This window comes from Pelophylax lessonae, assembly GCF_965119305.1.
Source record: "Pelophylax lessonae genome assembly, chromosome: 8".
In the NCBI taxonomy this organism is placed as follows: Eukaryota; Metazoa; Chordata; class Amphibia; order Anura; family Ranidae; genus Pelophylax; species Pelophylax lessonae.
The window spans coordinates 11,756,810-11,771,002 of record NC_138775.1 but is presented as its reverse complement, the minus strand read 5'-3'; the positions used below and the strand labels follow the sequence as shown (position 1 = coordinate 11,771,002).

The window sequence follows — 14,193 nt, the reverse complement described above, 5'->3', positions numbered from 1 at the left end:
TGACTTCCGATTTTCGGATCGTGTGTACGGGGCTTTAGACTGCGCCAATCCCAGAGATGTGACATCAGCAACAATGTATCAGAATAGGCATTCCATACACAATACTGCACAGCCTTCCATAGGCCTCAATCATCCTATATGACGGACTCTTCTGGAGCCTGCATAGACGTAAAAGATGATTGATCATCTCACTGCCTGACCCCCAATAATGGGCGACCCCCAATAACGGGTTTGCTAGGAAGGTGGGGGAATGGACTGGTCCTCTTTATTACAGTTTTATCTTATATCATATTTTTCTCTTTTTACATATTTTTGGGCAGTTGTCCACTGAACATCAGCGCTGTAAGGATAGATAGATAGACAGACAGACAGACAGACAGACAGACAGACAGACAGACAGACAGACAGACAGACAGACAGACAGACAGACAGACAGATAGATAGATAGATAGATAGATAGATAGATAGATAGATAGATAGATAGATAGATAGATAGATAGATAGATAGTATAAAGTATAGATAGTAGGAGCGCAGACCATATTTGTTTTTATATATATATTTTAAAAAGCTGCTTTGTAAAGAGAGTATAAAATGTACCAAAAAATATATAAAATATATAAATATGTAATATACTGTAAATATAAATATGTCAAAATAATATTCAGCATACTGTAAAGAGAAAGGAATAGTGGTCATGGGACTTTGGGTGAGGTCAGTTCCCATAAAAAAAAATATCAAAAGAATATGAAATCACAAAAAAATAATTTATTAAATATAACATGATTGGTACAATAATCACAATACAGATAGAGATAATAAATAAGGACATATACAGATTAAGAACAAGACATATAGTAAAGAAATTAATACAAATAAATTTCATAGTAATAAATACATATATCATATTATAAATATTATAATATATTATATATTATTATAATATATTATAATATTATATCATAAACATGAGGTCGGTCTCCAAAAAAGGTATATCTTCTATTCAAAGACTCAACGTGTTTCGTGGCTCATGGGCCACTCATCAGGAGCTATTTAAAATCTATTCAGCATACTGTAATTATAAATATGTAATATACTGTAAATATAAATATATATAAAAAAATATTCAGGATACTGTAAATATAAATATATAATATACTGTAAATATAAATATATAAAAATATATAAAATGGGAAAACATAATTTGTATAAATACATAATATAGTATAAATAGAAATATATCAAATATAAATTATAATGCAGATAGAAAAATATAAAATATACAAATATAAAATTTACAGATGCACTGATATATTAGCGGCAAAAATCTATTGGTCAAAAATAGGGTTATCTGTGGTTAGAAAAAAACAAAAGGTGCCGATACTGGAATGCTGCATCCCATTGACTTCAATGAAAAGTTGCGTCCTATTGACTTTAATGCAAAATTCTGTCCCATTGACTTTAAGCCCCCGTTCACACTGGGGCGACCTGTCAGGCGACCTGGTCGCCTGACAGGTCGCCATAGGTCGCCTGGCATAGAGAAGCTGTGGACCCGTTCTAATAGGGGCGACACAAGTCGCTCCGACTTAGAAAAAGGGTCCGGAGCTTCTTTGGGGCAACCTGGAGCGACCTGCATTGACTTCAATGTTATGAAGTCCGTGCCGGCCGCTCCGAGGTCGCGGTGCGAGCAGCGCGCCGCGACCTCTGAGGTCGCCCGGGAAGTAGCGTTGCTCCAGTGTGAACGGGGCCTGACACAAAAACGCCCCCTAATGACTTCAATGCAAAATCGTGTCCCATTGGCTTTAATGCAAAAAAAGCCCCAGTTTCTGACTGCAATGCAAAATTGCTTCCCATTGATTTCAATGCAAAAAAACGCACCCTTTGGACTTTAATTCAAAATTGCCTCCCATTGAGTTCAATGTAAAAACGCACCCCATTGACTTCAATGCAAAACCCAGTCCAATTGACTTCACTGCAAAAACGCACCCTTTCGACTTTAATTTAAAATTGCGTCCCATTGACTTCAATGTAAAAACGCACCCCATTGACTTCAATGCAAAACCCAGTCCAATTGACTTCACTGCAAAAACGCACCCTTTCGACTTTAACTTAAAATTGCGTCCCATTGACTTCAATGTAAAAACGCACCCCATTGACTTCAGTGCAAAAACGCCAGCCACATTAATTCAATTTGACATTTTCTTTCTTTTTAAAACTGTCCAATTCAGTTTCGGTTTTCGGCCAAGTGCATCCTGATCTGATAAAATGTGATGTAGATAGAAATATATAATATACTGTAAATATAAAAATATATAAAGAGGGTAAAAAAAGATTTAATATAAATATAAAATATTGTTTAAATATAAATTTATCAAATATAAGTTATAATGTTAATATAAATATATCAAATATATACATTTAAAATATGATGTAAATAGAAATATATAAAATATATAATATACTGTAAATAGAAATATATAAAAAATATATAAAAAGGGTGAAAAATATTCTGTAGCTTTTACAAAGAATCTCAACCTGCTTTTTGCTTAAAGCTCTATTAAAGTGACACTAAACTCTGGTTTGAAAAGAAAAAAATGTAATTAAAGTATTTATGTCTAACTCAGAAAAGTCCCTTCTGCTTAAAGTGATGGCTCTATAGAAGTACCTGTAATCAGGGCTTTTTTTTTCTCTGAGAATAGGTGCAGGTACTCCCTTCTTCTGAGTCACTCCTTGTCTCAGCCCCCTACCCACCTCTGAGAACTGTCCTTTGGTTCCACCCTCTACCCACCTCCCAGTACCCCCCCCCCCCCCCCTTTTAGAGAATACAGAACCAAGTATCATCTTGTGGTTCTAGGTAATTTGCATAGAGTTTGTTAATAACTAGAAAAGCAGTAAAATAGGTCCCCTGGAATCAGCAACAATAGACCCCCCCCCCCAGCAATAGATCCCCCCAGCAACAATAAATCTTCCCCTGCAACAATAGAAAAAAACAGTCAAATAGATCCCCCGCAATCAGCAACAACAGACGCCCAACAATAGCCCCCCAGCAACAATAAATCCTCCCCTGCAACAATCGCCCCCCCACCTCAATAAATCCTCCCCTGCAACAATAGACCCCCCCCCCCAACAAAATGCCCTCCAGCAACAATAGATTCTTCCCAGCAACAATAGATCCCCCAGCAGCCAGCATCAGCAGGCCATTCAGCTCACCCCACTGACCCCAGCACCCCTTTGCCATTGCATACATTCAGACTGGAGGTGCCGGAACTGCGTTCCCCCCGCGTTCACGCTGAAAAAAAAGCCCTGCCTGTAATAATCTATTGTAAGTGTCAGAGCCGATTCACACTGGGGCGACTTGTCAGGCGACCTGGTCGCCTGACAAGTCGCCTGCCATAGATTAGCACAGGACCCGTTCTAATAGGAGCGACACAAGTCGCTCCGACTTAGAAAAAGGGTCCGGAGCTTCTTTGGGACAACCCGGTGTGACCTGCATTAACTTCAATGATATGAAGTCCGTGCATGCCGCTCCGAGGCACCGCGACTTCACAGTTCGCCACCGAAAGTCGGGTCGCTCCTATGCGAACCGGCTCTTACTGGCCGGCACCCCATGTGAAAAATAAAAACAAGAAAACGAATGCAGCCATCACATCTAACGAATAGTGAGCTGAAATATGTATCATTTTTATTTTTGCGTAAATGCTGCTTTAAAATATATGTAACCCCTAACAATAAACTTCTCTTCTCCCCCCCCCCCCCCCCCCTTTTGGTCTCTTCAATAAAGAGACCAAAAGAGAAAGTGTTGTGAAAAAGGTGTAAAGAGTGAAAGTGAGATAATGTAAATGAAAGTGAACAACATTTTCCAGGGTGTGAATATATATATATATATATATATACAGTAATCCCCCGCTCCATCGCGGTTCAGTTTTTGCGGTCCCGGTAATTCGTGTTTTTTTTGTAATGTTATTTTACTATATAAATCATTAAAAATTACATATTTTTGTGTTTCCATAGCTCTTACTCTGTCTCTTAGTATCTTTTATGTGTTTAAATGAGTTTCTATTGTTTTAAAAGTGTGTTTAAAGACCTTAAAGCGGAGTTCCGGGCACAAAAACGATTTTGTGCCCCTCCGCTAGATAGACCTCACCTGAAAAGGAATTGGATAGTTATTTTTTTTTTTTTTGTTTACTTACCTTGTAATTGAAGATCGAAGATACTCACCTCAGAGTACTTCCTCCCTCGGAGCCGCGGCTCACCCCGTCACTTCCTGTCTCGCTATGATTCCTGGGAGCTGAACGTCATCGCTCCCAGGAATCAATGCGACGGCACCGGCCCCGCTCGTCATTTCCGGGCGACGCCGCATTCCCCTGCTAAACAGCTTCTGGGCATGCCCAGAAGCTGTGGAGGAATGCGGCGCCGCGCCGGAAGTGACGAGAGGGGCTGGTGCAGGCGCATTCTGGGACAAGAAGACACAGAAGAGGACCGCGCCGGCTTCAGCTGCCCACAAGAGAGATGGAAACGCTGTGGAAGAAATTTTATAAGTAAGTATTTCTTCTAAAAGGTAAGTGCGAACCGGGACAGAACAGAGGCTAGCCATTGTGGAATGTACTAGCCCTGACTGTCCCGGGGGTATGTTTAGTAAAAAATGACTTGTGTGCCCGGAACCCTGCTTTAAAATGCTTTTACACGTACAGTGACAGTAAAAAAAACATGCCTACAATGCATTTTAACCGGTTGCCGACCGCCGCACGACTATATACTGTGGGGGTCAGCCCCGGCCAGGCAGAGTGACGTATCGGTACGTCACTCGCCTGTCACTGACTTGCGAGCCTATTGCGGGCGGACGCGCGCCCGCCGCGGCTCGTTCACAGACAAGTCAGTGCGTGTGACCGGCGGACTCGATGTCTGCCAGTCACACTGCGATCGCTCCTGTGAAGGGAGAAAGACAGAGCGGCTTGTGTAAACAAGCTGCCTGTCAGTTCTCCCTGTGTAAAAGTGAAGATCTGTCCATTCTACTATGTAGAACGGTTGATCTTTGCTTTTACACCAATAGGAATGTCCCTGCACAGTTAGAATCACGCCCCTAGGACACACTTAACCCCTCCCTGTCCAATAAAGTTAACCCCTTCCCTGCCAGTGTCATTTTTGCAGTAACAGTGCATATGTATAGCACTGATTACTGCAGTAATGTCACTGGTACCCCCAAAAGTGTCAAAAATGTCAGTCAAGGGTCCGATCTGTCCGCCGCAATGTCGCAGTACCGAAAAAAAAAATCGCAGATCGCCGCCATTACGCGTTAAAAAAAAAAACACCAAAAATGACAAAAATCTTTCCCTTTATTAGTAAACGCGATAACTTTTGCGCAAACCAATCAAAATACGCTTTTTGCGATTTTTTTTACCAAACATAGGTAGCATAAAACAAATTGGCCGAAAAATATTAAAAAATTTTGATTTTTACATTTTTTTTGGGGAATTTCATATAAAAAAATGTAAAAAATATTGTTATTTTTGCAAAATTTACGCTCTTTTTTTGTTTATAGCGCGTGATCAAAAAATCGCACAGGTGATCAAATACCACCAAAAGAAAGCTCTGTTTGTGGGAAAAAAAGGACGTCAAATTCGTTTAGGTACAGCGTCGCACGACCGCGCAATTGTCCGTTAAAGTCACGCAGTAAAAAATTGCAAAAAAACCCCCTGGTCCTTTAGCAGCCAAATCCTCCGGGGCTTAAGTGGTTAATAGGGTTTTTCTATTTTGCGGAATTTCACTTTTCGCGGCTGGGTCCGGAACGTAACCCCCGCAATGGAGGGGGGTTTACTGTATATATATATACGGATAACCAAAGAGAAAGTGTGAAAATTTTTCACAACACTTTCTCTTTGGTTATCTGTATATGTATATATTCACACCCTGGAAAATGTTGTTCACTTTAATTTACATTATCTCACTTTCACTCTTTACACCCATTACCCTTGTCTTGGGTTCTTATATATTTCTGCCCTGTCACTTATAGGTTTTCACTTCCTTTGCACCATCCTTTGGGTTCTCTCTGACTTGATAAAGTAGTTTCGATATCTCACTTACGGTAATTATAGCCATCTCATATACAGAAGTCAAGGCTCCACTATCTGCTCATTTTATCCATCCTGCAAGAAGATTGTGATCTGCTAGGTAAGAACTATCATACCTAATATTTGCTGGTTCTTCCTTCCCTTCCCCGTCCTTCAACTTGTTTGAAGTCCTCCCCCCCCCCCCCCCTTTGGTCGGATGCAACTCGATGCCTCACATCCCTACCCCCCCTTTTTTTTTTTTTCTTCTTCCTTTTATTTATTTATTTATTTATTTTTTATTTTATCGGTCCCCTCCCTTGTCTATTATGATTTAGTGATATATTTTTACTTGATAGTACTATGTTGATTTGAAATACAATATGTAATGCATATTGATTTATATTGTTGTTTATTTTAGATTATATGGTTTGAAAATCTGTCTGACATATATATATATTGCGTGGATCCTGAGGAAGCTAATGCAGCGAAACGCGTCGGTCCACTAGCAGATCTTGTTATGGAATTCAGATATGCTGTCATAATCTGAGAGAAATTATATATATGTATTGTATTGAAAAATATATATAAAACCCGCGCCCTTATAGCAGCGAACTCATACAGCTGGATGTATAGTAAAAAATGATAAAATGGGAGTCGCGCTCAATATCGAACAGTCAATAAATCACATGAATTGCGGACAATGATAACTGAGAGTCCCATCTCAGCCACGTTCAGCCTTGATGTATACACAGTTCATGATGATACAATGGTGAATATCCACCCTGGTGTGAGATACAGACGGACACTTGTGAAGCCCTTCACCACATATAGCCTCTTACCAGAGAGAGATGGAACATGCACAGTAAGTAGTTTGAGGACTACTTCGTCTGTATCCAGCACATCAGCTCCGGTACGAATCCAATCATAGGGTATTCACCAATAGAATAGGAGGACTGCCTCTTTACAGAGGGCAGAAACGGCCCATAGCGTGATACAGTCTTAAAATTTATTAGGCACAATTTCATTGCACTCACCAAAAATACAATGGGATTAAGCCTGTAGCCACATCATGGGCAGTGGTACGATACAAGGTACTTCCGGTTTACCGGGTGAGACGGGATGACGCTCGTTCGGCTCCTCCCCATACATATGTATTGTATTGACTATTAATTGATGTGCAAATAGCAAACAATAACAAAAAACGATATATATGAGTATAATTAAAATGTCCAATGAGCTCAGTGATATAAAGTGCCAATACACAGTCCTCAATGTGTGCTCAAGCCACCAGATGTGTGGCTGTGCTCCCAAAACCAAGTGAGTGACCAAGGTGTCACAGCTTTTTCCTACTTGTGCACCCCCTTGTGATTGGGTGCTCGCCTTGTATAAAAAATATATGCGCTCAAATGTTGAATGCCTGGCGGCTCCAGGTGATTTATTCTCATAGATCAGTCAATCTTCCTCTTTAGCAATCTTGTATTGGATGTCATTAGGTGTAATTGCTATGTAACTGGCAATTCCCGGTATCCTTATCCCTTTGGATAAGCCTTATTTCCTCCCAATGATCCGTGCTCATGAAAGTAGAAAAGCTCACAATAGTGCTTATACCGTTTTTAAAAGCTTTTTTTATTCAAAGTAAAATAAACGGTGGTACACTCACATTTATCGGCGCATCCATGCACCTTTAGATAGCCCTTCAAATAGTAATCCTCTTTGCAATGCCGTTGTGGTATAGCGGGAGACGCCGTAGCTGTGCCTCTATCCCCTGCAGTGGATGTAGCTAGCAGCCCGACAGTCTCACATCAATCTCAGTGAAGCGCTCCGTCCGTCCTTGCCCCTCCCCTACGCGTGACGACACAAGGGACCACGTGTCTTCCTCAGGGGGATTTGATTGCTTCTAAATCCCCATTTCCAGGATATGGTAGCCAACTGGTACAGTAAGTGCCGGTTCACACTAGTACAACTTGTCAGGCGACTTGTCAGCCTGGCAAGTCACGGTCCGTCGCGGTCCCATTGTGTGCTACAGGAACCGTTCTAATAGGAGCGACACAAGTCGCTCCGCCATAGAAAAAGGTTCCTGTACTACTTTGGGGGCGACTTGCATAGACATTCATTCTGTGAAGTCCGTGCAAGTCGCCCCCGAAGTCGCGCTGCACGCGACTTTACAGGTCGCCCCCCAAGTCGTGCCACTTCAGTGTGAACCGGCACTTAGACCATAGACAGTAATAAGAATAATAAAACAAATTATCCGGATAATGATATTGTTGGCGTGGGTATGCAATTTGAAAAATTATTATCGGAAAGCACATGGTTGAATGCACGGTGGAATTTGCAAAAAATTGCCTCCTTTGGGCTCAACGCGTTTCGTGAAAAAAAAAAATTCACTTTATCAGGAGCAGACACAATTCCGGTATCTAGAAAGGACACATATATATATGAACAACAATGTATTCAATGATAGGTCTATTTTCTCATTGGATACATTGTTGTTCATATATATGTGTCTTTTCTAGATACCGGAATTGTGCCTGCTCCTGATGAAGTGAATTTTTTTTTTTCACGAAACGCGTTGAGCCCAAAGGAGGCAATATTTTTGCAAATTCCACCATGCATTCAACCATGTGCTTTCCGATAATAATTTTTCAAATTGCATACCCACGCCAATAATATCATTATCCGGATAATTTGTTTTATTATTCTTATCACTGTCTGTGGTCTTACTGTACCATCTATGTATATATATATATATATGGGTATGTATTATTTATGTCTATTTCATATTATTGGTCTTTATCCAGATGTACTGATGTTATTAGTAACGGATGCGTCAATAAATATATGATATTATTTATAAATTCTTTTACCAGTTATTTATTCTTTCTGTTTTGAACACTTTGTGTTCTTTTGTTTCATTACGACTTTACCCTTTTGCTGATCATTTCCAGGCTCAGGTAAATTCGATTTCTCTCCTTTCCGAGGATTCTCATTCTATGAGGTCAGAAGTTACCTGTGGGGTTCCCCTTTAAGTTTCTCATGCTGCTGCCATAGTAGGTGAATGGAATATGGAAAAGGTGGGGGTGGGGGGGTGCGGCTTGGAGCGTCATTGTGCCAAATCCACCTGACACCGGGAAACCAGAGACGCTCCTGGCGATAGTGTTGCCACAACAACACCACGTGCGAAACACAACCCCCCCCCCAGATTGGTGCGCACCCAGTAAGATAAATCCAGTCCATTCCTTCTGTACTTTACTGGTGCGATCTCCATCGCAGAATCTTATTGGTGGATTTCCGAAGGGCGAGTCGCTGCTTGTATTAGAACAGAAAGTCTCCGGATAAGTTGGTGGCTGGGGAGGAAGGGGGGGTTATGGGTGGCATAGTGGGGGAGGGGGGACATAAAGGGGCTTTGTCAGCAATGAACAGAAAGTCTCTCAGCGAACGGAAGGAGGTCAGAGATCGAGGCTTATTTTTGCCCCTTAATCACCTCCAGGACTGTGGGGGCTACCTAGGTAATTAGTGTTCTGGAAGCTTTTATTGTACTACTCCCCCTCCCCCCACCCACCTCGCCATGTGTAACCCGCCATACTGGGAAATCCATTATGAGGGGTTCCCACCATCCCTGTGCTGAGTTCCTGGGTCTGTACACCTGCTGTGCCCATTATGAGGGGTTCCCACCATCCCTGTGCTGGGTTCCCGGGTCTGTACACCTGCTGTGCCCATTATGTGGGGTTCCCACCATCCCTGTGCTGAGTTCCCAGGTCTGTACACCTGCTGTGCGCATTATGAGGGGTTCCCCCCATCCCTGTGCTGAGTTCCTGGGTCTGTACACCTGCTGTGCCCATTATGAGGGGTTCCCACCATCCCTGTGCTGAGTTCCCGGGTCTGTACACCTGCTGTGCCCATTATGAGGGGTTCCCACCATCCCTGTGCTGAGTTCCCGGGTCTGCACACTTGCTGTGCCCATTATGAGGGGTTCCCACCATCCCTGTGCTGAGTTCCCTGGTCTGTACACCCGCTGTGCCCATTATGAGGGGTTCCCACCATCCCTGTGCTGAGTTCCCTGGTCTGTACACCCGCTGTGCCCATTATGAGGGGTTCCCACCATCCCGGTGCTGAGTTCCCAGGTCTGTACACCTGCTGCGCCCATTATGAGGGGTTCCCACCATCCCTGTGCTGCATCAGCTTTTGATCTGGAATACTTTTTCCAACAATCTGTGTGCAGTAATGAGAGTTTTATGATAAACCGTTCTCATTGGCCAGTAGGTTTCTGCACGCCGTGCGATTGTTGTATTTATGAAGAAGGACGCACTCAGCAGATTTGTTACGAGATTTCCATTGTCGTGATTTACAGTTCTCACGCCAGCAATAAACCGATTCACCCCGTGTGTAAACCAATTTATAGGAAATTTTTGCTGTGTCTGCTTGGGCGGGGGGGGGGGGAGGGGGGGTAATATAACAAACTGGGTCACACACTGGGGCTGCTGGGCAGGGCTGGAAGTACAATCGGGCACAGCAGGCACATGCCTATAGGGGGCAGAGGGAAAGGGGCAGCTCGTCTCTTTTAGTTATTTAAGGCTGAGGTTATATTTTGCCTTCCTTGGTTCTCTCCTTTCAACAAATGAATACATTTTTGATTATGTTATTTTAGACTCAGTGATGTCATCAACTGCTCTCTGTGTTTCTCTATACAGTGCAGGCAGATCATGGCTGGTGGAAGGGAACAGCAGGGTGCTGTGATGTTTTTAGGAAGCTATGTTCACCACCCTGCCGGCCCCTCCTACCAGCCCTGCTCTGCCTGCATTGCATAGAGAAGCACAGACACCCAGTGTTGGGTCACAGCACCCGCCCTCAGTACTCCTCTCAAGAGCCCTCAGTCCTGATGCAAGCAGTGGGAGGAGCTATGAAAATATTAAAATGCTTTGATGGGTGGGTGTCAGTCTGGAGGGAGGGGAGGGCGTTCCTAGGAAGGCTGTATTTCATATGTGTCAAACACAAAGTCCGGGGGCCGAATGCGGCACGCCAGGCCATTTCATGTGGCCCTTGCACCTTTCCTGCAGCTTCAGCACCCCCCTCATCTCCGCCCCCTGCTAGTCTCTGAAATTGGCAGCAGAGAGGACAGAACTCCTCTGCCAGATCCTGTGCGTCTCCATGCATCCTTGGAGAGGCTCGTGTCTGCTCCCACCCCACTGTCTCAGCAGTCGCATGAGATATCCTACAGATCCTGCGGGTCTCTTTGCAGCCACAGCAACCCCCTCGTCTACGTCTCAGCATTCAGCAGACTCTGGCAGCTGACTGCAGCCCTCCTCTGGTTCTCCTCCAGACCCTGCACTTTCTGCTTCCCAGCATCTTCCCAGCAATAGCACAATGCAAGATGGATGAACTGTGAGATAAGGGAAAGTGGGGGGGCTCAACTTCTGATGGTGGAGGGGTCTCTTGATATCTGATGTAAGGATGGGGGATGGGGGGGGGGGGGTGATCTTAACATTTAGTCTTACAGATACCACCGGCCCTTTGAGGGCAACCATAATGCTGATGCGGCCCTCGATAAAACTGAGTTTGACACCCCTGCTGTATTTGCATAGGTAACGCCCACATGTAATGCCGAGCCTCCATGATTAAAAGAACTGATATCCAATGAATGTAAGGGGCGGGGCAGTCAGTCTGGGGAGGAAAGGGCTAGATAATGCTGGGCGTCCTCCAGCCAGGAAATAAGGCGGGGTCTATTTGACTTGCTGTAGCTTCTAATGCACACTGTGAGAAGTTCACAGTGTGCGGTGAATTCAGAGGAAGCCGTATCAGACCAGGAGTGGAGCCGCTACACCTGTCAGGTTGTAGGTCAGATTTATCACCGTATTCAGAGTCATTCTGGGGGGGGGGGGGGCTCTGAGTCTTGCTGTTCAGTCCCCCTGCGCTAGCCACCCAAGCCAACTCATCCAGGCAGCGTCTCCTCTCCTCGCGTCCAGCATCCAGACAGTCCACTCGGCTCCTGGCTAATTATATGCTGGGGGGGGGGGCGGGGGCGGTGTGGCGGCACTAGCGGGAAAATTCGGGGCGGGGGCGCGCAGGTGGAATTTGTTGTCTGAGGCGGTGTGGCGGCACTGATGGGGAAATTCGGGGCGGGGGCGCAGGTGGGATTTGTTGTCCGGGGCGGTGTGGCGGCACTGGCGGGAAAATTCGGGGTAGGGGAGGCACAGGTGGGATTTGTTGTCCGAGGCGGTGTGGCGGCACTAGCGGGAAAATTCGGGGCGGGGGCGCGCAGGTGGAATTTGTTGTCTGAGGCGGTGTGGCGGCACTGGCGGGAAAATTCGGGGTAGGGGAGGCACAGGTGGGATTTGTTGTCCGAGGCGGTGTGGCAGCATTGACGGGAAAATTTGGGGCGGGGGCGCAGATGGGATGTGTTGTCTGAGGCGGTGTGGCGGCACTAGCGGGAAAATTTGGGGTGGGGGGTGCTGGTGGGATTTGTTGTCCGAGGCGGTGTGGCGGCACTAGCGGGAAAATTTGGGTAGGGGGACGCAGGTGGGATTTGTTGTCCGAGACCGAGAGAGACTGTCCGACAGACTCAGAGGCGCGCCGCGCATGCGCAGTTCTGATCGTGCCGCTGCAGCCATTTTTTTACTGCCACTTTTGTCCTGCTATGGGCATTTACGGGCGGGAGAAAAGTGACCTGTTTTTACGGGCTGCCTGTAAATCTACGGGCGGTTGGCAACACGGGGGGGGCATGGGGGGGGGGGTGACAACGGCTGCCATGTCTGGACTGTAGGCTCTGGGCGCCGGCGTGGCCACATTTGGTGCCGACTGGCAGGTCCGGGTCCTCGCCCGCTCAGCCCCTCCCGCTGTTGTTTGCTCTCCTTATCTTGTTTGTTTTCAGGGAGCAGAAAGCAGCGATGGGGCGGGGTGTAGAGGTGAGGAATAAACACGCCGCCGATTGCGCACACATACGCCGTCACTGTACACAGATCTGGGAATTCACGCTCTCCTGTGTTTGTCTCTTGCAGTTCCCTGACCATGGACTTCCCGGCACAGACAGAGATGGTGGACATGAAGCTGGGAGAGAAACTCAACGGGACGCTGGGCGGAGAGAGCACAGACGCCAGGTACAGAGACCGGGGCCACTGGCGGGGAGATACCGGATTGGAGGATTGTTCATTGATTCACAGCTTGCCGCCTACTCCGCATAATGATGTGTAGGCGCGCAGTCCGCCATCTTGTTCTGTAGAGTTGGTTGGATCCAGGTGGATTGGGTGAGATGGGCAGAGGTGTGCGTTACCATACGGAAACCCGCTACCCCCTACAGACAGTCACAAGCTTAACGCCACCCCCACGCATCTAGCAAACGCGGGTGCGTTCGCAGCCACCAAAATGCATGGTACCGTGCGGTTTGGTGCGGCGTGATTTTAAAATTCTTGGCTGCCATACTTTTTGCGCATTGAAATAAATCAGCTGTCAAAAATGTGCCACCTGGGAACACCCAAAAACGCACAAGCTTGAACACACCTGGTGTGAGCCGGCCAGAAGGCCAAATGATATCCAACCATGGCGCACCCATCGCCACTTTCATCACCAACAAGACATTCACAATTATTAAGAGTATATTTACCAACATTGAGGTCCTGGATCCTGACCGCTGTTAGCGCCACCCACCATCTGCCACCTTGTAGGTTAGTCCCTAGACCCCACCTCCAAATATGCAGTGACCGCCCTATCACACCCACTTTACAGGGTGGTCCCACCCAGACCCGGCCCTTTTATAGGTGGAGAATACCCATCGTGCCTACTTTACAGGTTTGTCCCGCCCAGATCCTGCCTCTAAGTATGCGGGGACCGCCCATCACACCCACTTTAAGAGTTGGTCCTACCCAGACCCTGACATTATATAGGTGCGGAACACCCATTGTGCCTACTTTTCAAGGTGGTCCTGCCCAGACCCTGCCTCTTAGTATGCAGGTACAGCCCATCACACCCACTTTAAGAGTTGGTCCCACCCAGACCCTGCCTTTATATAGGTGGGGACCACCCATCGTGCCTACTTTACAGGATGTCCCGCCCAGATCCTGCCTCTAAGTATGCGGGACCGCCCATCACACCCACTTTAAGAGTTGGTCCCACCCAGATCCTGCCTTTATATAGGTGGGGACCACTCATCGTGCCTAC

General features: G+C 45.7%; 1 protein-coding gene across 2 annotated transcripts in view; it reads left to right on the top strand.

Annotated features, from left to right (window-relative positions):
- The window catches only part of SLC38A3 (solute carrier family 38 member 3), a 118,204-nt gene that overhangs the window by 49,590 nt on the left and 54,421 nt on the right, over positions 1–14,193 (top strand). For both annotated transcript variants that reach the window (XM_082265189.1, XM_082265188.1), the window contains exon 2: positions 13,038–13,136. In XM_082265189.1, coding sequence (XP_082121315.1) covers positions 13,048–13,136 — 89 coding nt within the window. In that variant the 5' untranslated portion in view covers positions 13,038–13,047. The remainder of the gene's footprint in view (positions 1–13,037; positions 13,137–14,193) is intronic.